The sequence below is a fragment of the Hydra vulgaris genome, chromosome 15 (genome assembly GCF_038396675.1).
Source record: "Hydra vulgaris chromosome 15, alternate assembly HydraT2T_AEP".
Lineage (NCBI taxonomy): Eukaryota > Metazoa > Cnidaria > Hydrozoa > Anthoathecata > Hydridae > Hydra > Hydra vulgaris.
The window spans coordinates 12,491,626-12,505,530 of NC_088934.1; the positions used below are offsets into that span (position 1 = coordinate 12,491,626).

The 13,905-nt window shown below is 28.2% G+C and overlaps 2 protein-coding genes across 2 annotated transcripts; one reads left to right on the top strand and one right to left on the bottom strand.

The window, feature by feature from the left end:
- Window positions 1-393: 393 nt before the first annotated feature.
- Window positions 394-5,767, bottom strand: LOC136091273 (uncharacterized). The gene is made up of 2 exons (XM_065818608.1): window positions 5,638-5,767; window positions 394-1,487 (listed from the first exon to the last, which is right to left on the bottom strand). The coding sequence occupies exons 1-2, from the start codon at window positions 5,752-5,754 to the stop codon at window positions 468-470; spliced, it is 1,137 nt and encodes a 378-aa protein (XP_065674680.1). The 5' UTR covers window positions 5,755-5,767; the 3' UTR covers window positions 394-467.
- A 1,602-nt stretch (window positions 5,768-7,369) lies between these two features.
- LOC136091764 (uncharacterized) lies at window positions 7,370-8,065 on the top strand. The gene has a single exon (XM_065819475.1). It carries the CDS (start codon window positions 7,370-7,372, stop codon window positions 8,063-8,065), a length of 696 nt encoding a protein of 231 aa, XP_065675547.1.
- The last annotated feature ends 5,840 nt before the right edge of the window (window positions 8,066-13,905 follow it).

The following is a 13,905-nucleotide window of genomic DNA, read 5'->3' on the forward strand; positions in this document are numbered from 1 at the left end:
AAACTTCCGCCAATCGGGCTACGCAGGGCCTTTTTTAGAATGCTATAGTACGGTCCGAGCCGGCCCTGATTACGTGTGAAAATTTTAGTAAATAGTAGACCCACTTAAAAAAACTTCAAACCTACAGCCTCAGGCCTACCTGGTATTTAATCTGGCCCTGCACCCACCCACTCTTAAGCGTGGCGTAACTACGCAAAAAAACCTGAAAGAGTTAACGAAAGCATTCATAAAATTATATATAAATCGTGCATGCAGAAACCACTTCAGGCAAAACATTTAGTTATAATTCCCTAATTATATATCATTATGCATAATGATATATAATAACTTAATGACATAGTATTTCAGGCTGCATGAAGTAGATATTTATTTGTGATAGTGCATTGAAACTACTCCAAAAATATTATATATATATCATAACTAGATGTACATTATGGTTCTATCCTTCTCACTTTCTTTCTTTTTCTTTATTGTATATTTGTAGATATTTTTTTTATGTTTGATCTAAGTCCACCTTTTGATTTGGTTTTTTTTTGTTGTGCTTTTTGTCTTTGAGCAACATCTTTAGCCAACGAAAACGTTCTTACTCTCAAGTACAATTTGATCATATTCTCTAAGAGATTTGTTTTTATTTCTTTTTCAATTTTAAACTGACATGAATTATCAACAATAGCATTATAAAAGCATTGGACAGTCGTATTTCTAATTAGTTCAGACGCCATATTGGGAATGTCAATCTTCCTCAACAATGTATCTATAGTTTCAGCTCGAAATTTTATTTCTGTTTGAATAAAAATTTGTTGACACTCTTCTGTTAATGAGGTCAGTCCACCTCTGTTTTGAGCATCAATAAGTATTTGCCCGCTTGGCTTATTTTTTTCAAGAATTGAGTGTTTTAAAATTGCAATAATTGCTTGGTTTTCTGCAGACTGATAATTTTTACTGTTCTTAGCCTTCTTTAAAAATTTGGATACTACGTAGCCAGCCAAGTATTGCAAACCATCTAACTCTTTTGCAGAGATGGGCTTAGGTTCAATCGGTTTATTCAGTGAACATGATTTTTTGTAATAATATAAAATTTTATCAGTTAATGTCGTTGAAATAAGTGTACTGCAAGGTTTTTCAAGCTCATTAAAATATTTCTCAGAGTCTTTTACAAGTGTAGAGTAAGTTTGCATGTAAAAATTTTCACCATTACCTGAATTCACTAACTTTTTGTAAATTGTATTGCATTGATTGTATAATACATCATTAATTTCATTATTATATTGAGATATTTTATCTAATATTGAATCTGGATAGTATTTTTCACTTAATAAAGTATTTATAGCTTCAGTTACTAATGTTTTTAATGTTTCAATTGATAGTAGATTAACTTCATCAGTTTTTCTATTGGTATGTTTTGAACGCATATGTCTGGTTAATCCACCTTTAGTTTTATAAAACTTTTTACAGTTTTGACATGTAAATACTGCAGCGGCTGTCACCTAAAAATAACAACAATTTAAAACCTTAAAGATCAAAACCATAAATTAAAAACATTATATAGGTGTGCTTAGATATATAAATAACTCCACTAGTTAATTTACATTTCCATGTTTTGGTCATTTAGTTATTTCAATTTACTGTTTGTAAATGCCTGTCACAATTGTGCGTGTGTGTGTGTGTGTGAGTGTATATATATATATATATATATATATATATATATATATATATATATAAAAGGCATTTACAAACAGTAAATTGAAATAACTAAATGACCAAAATATGGAAATGTAAATAAACTAGTGGAGTATATATATATATATATATATATATATATATATATATATATATATATATATATATATATATATATATATATATATATATATATATCTATATATCTATATATCTATATATCTATATATCTATATATCTATATATCTATATCTATCTATCTATCTATCTATCTATCTATCTATCTATCTATATATATATATATATATATATATATATATATATATATATATATATATATATATATATATATATATATATATATATAGATAGATAGATAGATATAGATATATAGATATATAGATATATAGATATATAGATATATAGATATATAGATATATATATATGTATATATATATATATATATATATATATATATATATATATATATATATATATATATATATATATATATATATATATATATATATAGATAGAGAGATAGATATAGAAATATAGATATATAGATATATAGATATATAGATATATAGATATATATATATATATATATATATATATATATATATATATATATATATATATATATATATATATATATATATATATATATATATATAGGTACGTGCCATGAAAATTTTAAATTAGATAAATTCTTGGTTGTTATATATTATTAGAAAGAGCTTCGATTCAATATTGTAAAAGTGAAAAAATTATCAAAATCGAACAATTCCATAAAAAGTTATGTCGTTTTTAGTACCAATTTTTCGATATATGGATTTGTTGAAGAAAGTGTGGTCAAAAAAATGTTTTCAAGCACTAAAAGTTTAATAACTTTGTCAATTCTTATTCAAATGTTTATAACTTGGTATCAAAAGATATATGTAATAGTAACCTACAAATTTATATAGGTCCATAGTCACCGGGCGTATCCAAGGGGCTAGAGGGGTAACCAAACGCCACTTTTACCAGCAAAAAATGAAATTATAATTCATAAAAGATCAATTTTTCAATGAATTTATTAATTTTCATATGCAATAAATTGCTATAATTTCCATGTAGACTGCCACCAAATAGGAGAGGTTCATTTTTTGAGTTAGGGTATATGTGGGGTAATGATTTAACACACCCTATTATTAAAAACGATTCATTATAAATATTTTGATTCTTATGAAAAAGGCTTTTTTAAAATCATCACAATAAAATTTATAATTTACAACATTACAACAAACAAAGCTGCACACTCATTGATTCGGGGAAAGGGGGTGTGTCCACACCCCCTCTAACCTAAAAAAACATAAAATACTTTATTTAAAATTTTGTTAAAAAAAAAAAAAGAAAAAAAGCAATGACTTTAAATAATATATTGAAATACAAAACACAATACACATTACCACCTTACAAGTTGGTGTTTTCATATTTTTTTGTTTTAAAATAATATTTGAATTAATTTGAGTCATGGCTTTTAGTTAATGATTAATATATTAAATTCCAATAATGAAACTAAATATAAATTATTGTTAACAATAGACACGACATGAACGTAAGCCAGAGCCGTCTATCAAAAAAATTGTGAGTTCCACTACTCGCTGTACATTTATTTTGCAAGTTCCACTACTCGCTATACATTTATTTTGCAAGTTCCACTACTCGCTGTACATTTATTTTGCAAGTTCCACTACTTGCTGTACATTTATTTTGCAAGTTCCACTACTCGCTGTACATTTATTTTGCAAGTTCCACTACTCGCTGTACATTTATTTTGCAAGTTCCTCTACTCGCTGTACATTTATTTTGCAAGTTCCACTACTCGCTGTACATTTATTTTGCAAGTTCCACTACTCGCTGTACATTTATTTTGCAAGTTCCACTACTCGCTGTACATTTATTTTGCAAGTTCCACTACTCGCTGTACATTTATTTTGCAAGTTCCACTACTCGCTATACATTTATTTTGCAAGTTCCACTACTCGCTGTACATTTATTTTGCAAGTTCCACTACTCGCTGTACATTTATTTTGAAAGTTCCACTACTCGCTGTACATTTATTTTGCAAGTTCCACTACTCGCTGTACATTTATTTTGCAAGTTCTACTAATTGATATATATTTATTTTGCAGGTTCCACTACTCGCTGTACATTTATTTTGGATGCTCCGCTTGTTGAAAATTTGGAATGCTCAAAATATGAAATTGATATGACCCAGATAAGCAATATTTAACCAATTTATGTCTTGCATTCATACTTTGCTAACATACAATTAATATGCTCACATACAGCGATTAATTTGAATTACGAAAACATTAACTCACCTGATACAATATCAGCAACCAACTGTAATTTTTTGTGTGTTTTATTTGTATATATATATATATATACATATATATATATATATATATATATTATATATATATATATATATATATATATATGCATATATATATATATATATATATATATATATATATATATATATATATATATATATATATATATATATATATATATATATATATAATATATATATATATACATACATAAAGATATAGCTATTGTGTTTTATTTGTATATATATATATATACATATATATATATATATATATATATATATATATATATATATATATATATATATATATATATATATATATATATATATATATATATATATATATATATATATATATATATATATATATACACACACACACACAAATAAAACACAATAGCTAAATGCTAAAATTAAATAAACAAAGAACCAAGAAACATAATAAAATTCACCTATTCTTTTATCTCTTTCAGAAATCTTACTTTTTTTGCCAATTTTGTTTTTTCTTTTTGTCAATTCTTTAGGCATTATAATATTAATTCTAAATATTATTTCATTGTTGCATTAAACAAATTTTATCTATGTAATCTAATGTACCTTAAAACTTTATCTAATGAGTAATTAAGTATTTATTGTAAAGTTATATTTTGACAAAATATGACTTTACTAAATTTTTGTAAACAATATTAAAGTACACTACAAATATATTGTAATTAGATTAAAATTACACTTTAGAACCCGAAGTATAAATTAAGCCTTTTAATCGAAAATTTTTAAATTTAACTTAAAATTTAAATTAAATTTGAAAGTAAACTGATTAAAGTATGGACAATAATATTAAGTTAATGATATTATTAATATGAAGTTTCCGATAGACCCCCTCTACCATACGAGGCGTAAAATTGCCGAAATTATGTACCTTTTTTGTGCATTGTAGTAATGAATGTGGGCATCCAAATAATGCAATAAAATTTGGCAAGAATATAGAAAATAGATATAAAAACAAACGCAAATAGTTTTAATAGTACGCACTACCTTCCTTCGATAGGAATTTAACGAACGATCGACATCAAAAATTTTGATACCCATAAACTTTATATAAATGTAAGTAGATTCAAAAACAGCAAACACTAACAGAAAGTATAATTATTTCAATTTTTAAAACATATCTAAAGTGATACTAAATTCTAAAAAAAAAGACTAGAAAACACGTTGTTACCACACTTACTTTGAACGGACTTTAAAAAACGTGGAACAGAATTTTGGCACAAAAATCGTTTCCGTAAAACACGGAATTCTACGTACCTATATATATATATATATATATATATATATATATATATATATATATATATATATATATATATATATATATATATATATATATAATATATATATATATATATATATATATATATATATAGATAGATAGATAGATAGATAGATAGATAGATATAGATATATAGATATATAGATATATAGATATATAGATATATAGATATATAGATATATAGATATATAGATATATAGATATATAGATGTATAAATGTAACAAAAGAAGTTATAATTACCTCGTCTAATGCTTCATTTAAATTGTCTTCTATTTCATTATCTAAAAGATTCTGATCTATATCCGAAAATATAAAGTCAAAATCATCACTACAAATATTTACATTGCTTTCAGTCATTTTTTAATTATTGTTTGCACTTCCTTCGATCACGTGACTTTTTTTTTTGCATTTTTAAGTTATAGCACGAAAAAAAGATACAATTACGGGATATTTCCCGACCAGGGAAACTTCTATTGACTATGGTCACACTCAATCCATTCATCATCAATGAGAGGACAGTTGCTTCACCTTATGCAAACCCACAATATTTGCAAATGTCCTCTTCTTTTTGTTTCTTTTCTTTTTTGGATTCTTTCTTTTTCTTTATAACCTTCTGTTTAACAGTTTTCTTCTTTTTCTTTTCTTTGCTGGTCTCTTTCTCTTTAGCTGCTTTTTTTGTTATTGGTTTGGTTCTTTTTTGAATAAATGCTACATTTTCTTCTGATGTCAATTCATAAGATGGTGGTTTTTTACGTGGCCGACTGCTTTGTGGTCGATCTCTGTGTGGCACTGGCATCAAGTTTTCGAAAGACACATCGAGGTCTGCTTGTTCAATTGACACAATTGCATTTTCATCAGTGGTAGGTAAACAAGTACTACCAGCAATATCAGTATTGACATGTTGCTCATGCTGCTTATCTAGGCGAGTATTAGAATTAGATGCATTAATATTATCTTTATTAGCTGTATCAACAAGTTTAGCACTAGAACTATTTGAAATATCTGGCAATTGCATTTCATTCAGATTAATTATGTCAACAGATTCGGTCACAGAAATCAATTGCAAATTCATAGCTGCATTAGGTACAGGTGGCTGTTCAATGCTCGAATTTTCAATATTTGACAACATATTGGGCTGAGAATTCGAGGCTGTTGAATCTAATTTTCTTTCTGTAATGGTGCTTGGTGCAAAAGCCTCTTCAGGAATAGCTTTGGCATTAAATGGAAACAAGCCAGTAGCACGAAAGCCAGCCTGAGCCATATTTCCTTTTTTCCATAAATTTAGTTTTGTGCCTGCATGACTTTGAGGCCTCGGCAGTTTTTTTGGACTTTGATGTTGTCCTCGAATTGCCGGTACCTGCTCGGACAATTTTTGTTTTCCTTGAGATTTTTGGCTTCTTCGGGCCGTGATCGGTTGATAACGTAGCATTCTGTAAAAATATAAAAAATTCCAATAAATTAACAATTCATGTGGGTCAAAAAGCAAAAAAATTTATAATATTTTTTACATTTATTTATTAATGCAATTTTTGGAAAAGTGAGCCAATGGCTCGGTTTACCTGAATGCCCTTGGCTCGGTTTATCTAACAGTTATGCAAAACCGAGCCAGGTTGAAAATTCGATTAAAAAACTTTATCATCGCTCAAATACATATCAACACTGTATTTTTTGAAATAGTTTCTCATATTACTAATATTACAATCATATTTACTATAAATAGTGTCAAATATGAAATACTCACTTTTCTTAATTGAAGCTAAACAAAATATAAGGTCTTAAAGCGAAAAAACGTTTTGTTACTACTCGAATGATTATAATTATACCACCGCGAAAATAATTGCTTAGCAACTGTTTTTAAAATATTCATTAGACTTTAAAATGAATCACTAATATTAAATAAATTATTATAAATCGAAAGCATAATTTGATTTTGTAAAATTGCAATATTTAGGCGACCGGCTCGCTTTATCCAATGGCTCGCTTTATCCGAAATGACCCTATTGTTGATATCTTAAACAAAAATTTTCAAGCAGCATTTGTGAAAGAAGATGATGGTCCACTGTCTTCTTTTGATTTAAGAGCTACTGAAATATTCATTATGGCAAATGAAGATTTTACATATGAAGATGTCTATCTAAGATTAAAAAACTTAAAAGATAACAAATCAAGTGGTGTTGATAATTTACATTCAGCTATTTTAAAGAACTGTGCATCAGCCTTTGCTATTCCGCTTACGTATATTTTTAAAGAATCGTTTAAAACCAGCAAACTGCCAGTGCAATTTAAATCAGCAAATATCACTCCTCTGTACAAAGAAGGCGAAAAAACCTTAGCAGGAAACTACCGACCGGTATCACTCACCTCAAGTGCATGTAAAATAATGGAAGGTATAATCAAATGTAAACTTGAAACGTTTCTATATAAGTTCAAACTAATAGTCAAGCAACAGCACGGTTTTGTTAAAAATAAATCATGCTTAACGAATCTACTTGAAACACTTGATTTTATTTCAACCGCCTTAGAGAATGGTAGACCTGTTGATGTTATCTTTTTGGATTTTGCCAGGGCATTTGACACAGTGCCACATAAAAGATTGTTGCTTAAACTAACAGCTTATGGAATATCTGGTCTGACAATACAATGGATTGAAGCATTTTTAAAAGAATGAAAACAAAGAGTTGTGGTAGGCGAAAATGTATCCTCTTGGGCAGAAATTACCAGTGGTGTGCCACAAGGGTCACTAATTGGACCACTCTTGTTTGTACTATTTATAAACGATTTGCCTGAAACTCTAAAAATCTAACCAAGCTGTATGCAGATGACACAAAAATTTTGAATGAAATGCTTTCCAGTGCATCAACTCTTTCTTTGCAATCAGATCTTGATTTAGCTTTTAAGTGGACTCAAGACTGGCTTGTGAAATTTAATATTTCAAAATGTATGGTCATGCACTTCGGCCGGCATAACAAAAAATCACCCCTTTAAATCAATGTTCAAAAGTTAAACATAACAGAATCTGAAAGTGATCTTGGAGTAATCTTCTCAAGCAATCTGAAATGGCAAAATCATGTTACAAAATGCGTAGGCAAAGCCAACCAAATGTTGGGTCGGATTAGAAAATGCTTCGTTTGCTTAGATATTAGACTGCTGACAATACTTTATGTTTCTTTTGTGCGGCCACTGTTAGAGTTTGCAGTACAAGTTTGGTCACCGATTTGAAAGGGAGAAATTGAGTTATTAGAAAGAGTCCAACATCGTGCAACTCGATTAATACCATCACTTAAAATAATCAACTATGAGTATCGTCTAAAAGCTCTTGACTTGACTACCTTGACAAAAAGGAGGCAACGAGGAGATATGATTCAACTTTTTAAATTCTTCAACGGTTTTAACGATTTGGAAACAATCAAAAAAATTAGTATTCAACAAACTCAAACAAGAGGTCACAGCTTTAAATATGTCAAAGAAATCACTAAGCAAGCCTGTCATGAAAACTTTTTATTTAATAGATCGGCTAATTTGTGGAATAGCTTGCCAAGCGAGTTAGTTAAAGCACAATCAGTTAACAGTTTTAAAGCAGGTCTCAATAGCTGGATGAGCAGCAATCAAGCAAATCGGCTGTCATAGTGTGTTAATACCACACTCACTGGCTCACACCAATTACAGCAATTCTTAATACTAATACTAATACTAATATATATATATATATATATATATATATATATATATATATATATATATATATATATATATATATATATATATATATATATATATTTATATATATATATATATATATATATATATATATATATATATATATACATATATATTTATATATATATATATATATGTATATATATATATATCCATACATATATATATACATATATATGTATATATATATGCTTCTTACATTCCACCCTAAATGTAAGCTTTGAAGGCTTTCAAAGGTTACGCAAATATGTCATCCTCCTACACCCTAGACCTTATATTACTGTCAAAATTTAATATATAAACAATGTTTAGCTATATTGCGGGCGTTTTTTAACATAATATAGGGAAAACAGTTAAAGGTTTTATTTAAAAATTATTTGATAATTATGAACATATACTGATTAATAAAAATTTTGTTTTGCTTCATCTTATTAATACACTTTGCAAACCGCAAACTTTTTTTAATGAAAAAAACAAAAAATAAAGTAAGTTAAGAACATAAATATAATAAAATAGTTATAAAGTGGGATTATAAAATAATATGTTAGTTTCAAGTCATAAGCTAAAATTAGTTCAAATAAGAAGTTAATCGACTAATTAGAGGTTTTTTTTGGATAGTTTTCCTTTGTAATTAATGTTTTTTGTTTTTCTTATATCAAAATGTAATGTATGTTGCCAGTTTTATTTTTTCGCATTTATGTTTAGTGTGCTAGAATGTTTTGAAGAATATGAGCGAAAATGATCAGAGATCAAAAAAAGATTCGATAGCACATTCGAGAATTTAAAACGTGCGACTAACTCACTCAGACGGCTAACACCTTCTCAGAAATTTTGTGTTAATAGCTTTATTCCAGCAATTGATCTCAATGCGTCTGCTCTTAAACGAGTGTGTGTCTATGATCTCTCTTTGGATTTTTCTTATCTGAATAAATGACTTGGATTTATCCTCTTTTAGATATGAATTACTGCAATTTGAAAAGTTTGTGAAAGTGTGAAGAACAAGTGGCTGAGAGCATGGAAGATTTCATGTATTCACTTACACACAAGAAAGGAGTCCTGGATAAGTTCCTTAATGCTGAGATTGCGCTTCGTAACGGAGCGCAATCTCAGCATTAAACTTTTGTAATGTTTTTTTGGTAATTATTGAGGCGTTCCCAGAAGTCCTTACGGTCTTATCACAGACCGTGGGAGAGCATTCAATCGGAAGTTCACACCTTCTTCCGTACCAACGTCGTTTCTTGTGCTAGAGCCGGCGTCAAACCTAAGGCCTCCGGGTTCTGAGCCAGAACTTGAACCGTTCTTGAACCATCAAAGCTAGGTACCTAAATGCTTCAAAAACAGCTCACTAACCTGGCTCTTATGAATATTAAAAGTGAAATCATGAAGGAAATGAATTTTGATAATATCATAAATGGCTTTCCTTACAGCTAGAAACAGTGGCGTAGCAAGATTTTTTTAACAATATCTATTTTTGGCCCGGAGCCAAAAATAAATATTGCACCTATTTGTTCCCCATTATTGCACCTATTTGTTCCCCATTTGTTCCCGCTTTTCTTGTATGTTTTAGATCCGGTGCCAGTAAGTCTTGTGTTTTTCAGTAATATATTTTTTATATATATATCTATATATATACAGTGGTGGCCAAAAGTATGGAAACTTTTTTAAAATTACATTTTTTTTATTTGTATTAAATAAAACCAAAATTATTTAATCCGAGTGTACTTGCAATAGTCTTCTTTATATATACTACAAGTTTGAACTTGTCTTTTCAAAGACATTTTATTACATACTAATATTTCTTAATTTCGATTGGACAAAAGTATGGAAACTTGTTCAAACTTGTCACTAAACATAAACAAATCTTATCATTTAGAATTAAAACGTGTTAGAATTGACATCTTTGTTAGTTCATCATAGTTTACTTTTATATTAATCGGTATGGCACCGCGAAAATATTATTCTAATGATATTAGAAATAAAATAGTTGAGTGTTTTAAAAACGGTAATAAACCAATTGATATTTCTCAAAATTTTCAAGTTCCAAAAGGTACAGTTTCAAAAATTATTAAAAAATTCAAAGAAAGGGGAACTGTGGAAGTGAAAATGAAACCTGGAAGACCAAAAAAACAACAAAAAGATTGGATAAAGTTATAAAAAATACTTCTACAAAAGATCCTAGAAAGTCATCAAAGGATATAAAAGAAGAAATCTTGGAACAGCATGGAGTTTTATTATCTGACAGGACAGTTCGTAGAAGGATAAATGATGCAGGCTTATTTGGAAGAGTGGCTGTCAAAAAACCGTTAATTTCTAAGAAAAATAAGATGGGTAGATTATTGTTTGCAAGGGAACATTTAAAAATGGTCAGAAGAAAAATGTGCAAATATGTTGTTAGTGATGAAAGTAAATTTCATTTGTTTGGAAGTGATGGAAGAAAATATGTGAGGCGCCCCAAAAGTAAAAGATTTGATCCCAAATACAAAATACCTACAGTCAAGCATAGAGGTAGCAGTGTTATGGTGTGGGGATGTTTTTCTTCATCTGGCACTGGTCTATTAGTGAAAATTGATGGTATTATGGACCGATTTAAGTATAAAGACAAATTAAATAATGTAATGTTACAATGTGCTACAGAAAAAATGGCTCCGGGGTCGTTATTCCAACAAGATAACGACCCGAAGCACTCGTCAAAATTAAATAAAGAGTAGTTAAATACTCACAGGGTACCTTGTATGGAATGGCCATTTCAAAGTCCCGACTTAAACCCTATAGAATTTCTTTGGTATGTGTTAGACCGCCTAATTCGGAAGCATAATATTTCAAATCACGATAAACTTTTTGAAATTTTACAAGCAGAATGGGAAAAAATACCTACTGACACTTGTGCTAACCTGGTGAAATCTATGCCACAAAGATGTTCCATGGTAATAGACTCAAAAGGATATGCAACTAGATAATAAATTTTTCTGTGTTTTTTTATGTTATTTTTAACATTTCCATACTTATGACCAGGCCTAATTTAAAATTTTTTTTTTTTTTTGTATAATTTATAAAAAAAAAATGTTTTATTTTATTAAAAAGTTATATTACGACTTCAATAAACATATGCATAATATGTAGTAAGTGTTGCATTTTTTATAAATAAATAAAAAGCATTTTTGAAAAGTTTCCATAATTTTGGCCACCACAGTATATATATATATATATATATATATATATATATATATATATATAATATATATATATATATATATATATATATATATATATATATATATTAGTAGTAGAAAATCACTTAACAAAATTTTTTTCCATTTAACACTGTGTTTCATCAACAAAGATTCATCAGAAATGGATGATCAAATTAATAAAACTTCAATTTTTATCAAAATTAAATTACAGGAAGTTGCAAATGTCTTAACTACTGTAAATTTTCACACATTTGTGGAATTTGCTGACACTATTATAAAAAGAATTCTTTAGAAATGATTACTTATGCTATTTTTTTAAAATGTTTTTTTAAAAAGGGTAGTTAATGTAAATATTATTTGAACTCATTTATTTTTATAGTTTTTTAGGAGAAACTTATTTTCGTGCCTACATTTAGAAATTAATTCCGATCTTTTGTTTAATAAGCATTCTTGATTTGCATGTGTAATTATTTCAATTTTTTTATTTTTTTATTTGGTTCAACCCCCCATATAGCAAAAATGTTTTTACTAACATAGGAAAAGTGTTTTTAAAATTGGTTGATAAGCATTTCCCGCAATCTAATAAACTACATAAAAATTTTAATCGAAATACAATTAAAGTTAGCTACAGTTGCACAAAAAATATGGAAAGAATTATAAAAGGTCACAATAAGGCTTTGTTAAACAAAAAAGAAATCCTAAATGAAAAAACTACAGAAAGTTGTAATTGTAAACAAAAAATCAATTGTCCAATGAGTGGAAGTTGTTTATCAAAAAATGTGGTATATAAATGTGTTGTTTCCTCTAAGAATGTATCTGATAAACAATATATTGGCATAACAGAGGGGAATGGAAAAAACGTTTTGCCAATCATAAGCAATCTTTCAAGAATAAAAAGTATTCAAAAGACACCATGCTGTCAAAATATATATGGGTTTTAAAAGAAAAAAATATTGATGATTTTAAACTGAATTGGTCTATCCTTAAAACAGCGCCTGCATATAACAATATTTTCAAAAAATGCATACTTTGCCTACAAGAAAAATTTGAAATAATTACAGTAATTTACAGGAAGTTGCAAATGTCTTAACTACTGTAAATTATTGTAATTATTTTTTTTTTTTTTTTTTTTTAAACATCTTCGCTTCCAACAAGGCTGCAAGCAGCCACTAATTAAAGTTGGAAGTTACTGTAAGAGAAAAGATGAAGATTGTAGAGCAAGATAACGATTGACGGACGATTTAAAAGATTGCAAATTATATGAATCAGGAAAGCAAGATGAAGGAAGCGAATTCCAAAGAGCTGATGTTCGAGGAAAAAAACTAGACGAATAAGCGTTTTTGGAGCACTTAGGAACAGTCACAGAAAAAGGATGACACTTAATTGAATGACGAGTAACACGAAAATGAATTTTAGTAGATGGCACAAGAGACGCTAGCTCTTTCGAGCAGTGCCCATTATAGTATTTGTAGAAAAGAGAAAGAGAAGCAACATTACGACGATGTGATAATGGTTGAAGGTTGGCTGCAAGAGCAGGTCCAACTATGTTTACAATGCGTTTTTGCACCTTGTCTAAAAGAGAAAGGGCATCATTAGAAGA

Excerpts from the sequence above, each read along its gene's own strand:
- LOC136091273 (XM_065818608.1), bottom strand. The coding sequence starts at position 5,754 with ATGACTGAAAGCAATGTAAATATTTGTAGTGATGATTTTGACTTTATA. Across the intron at positions 1,488-5,637 it reads TAAATGAAGCATTAGACGAG|GTGACAGCCGCTGCAGTATT; the intron begins GTAATTATAACT and ends TGTTATTTTTAG.
- LOC136091764 (XM_065819475.1), top strand. The coding sequence starts at position 7,370 with ATGGCTCGCTTTATCCGAAATGACCCTATTGTTGATATCTTAAACAAA.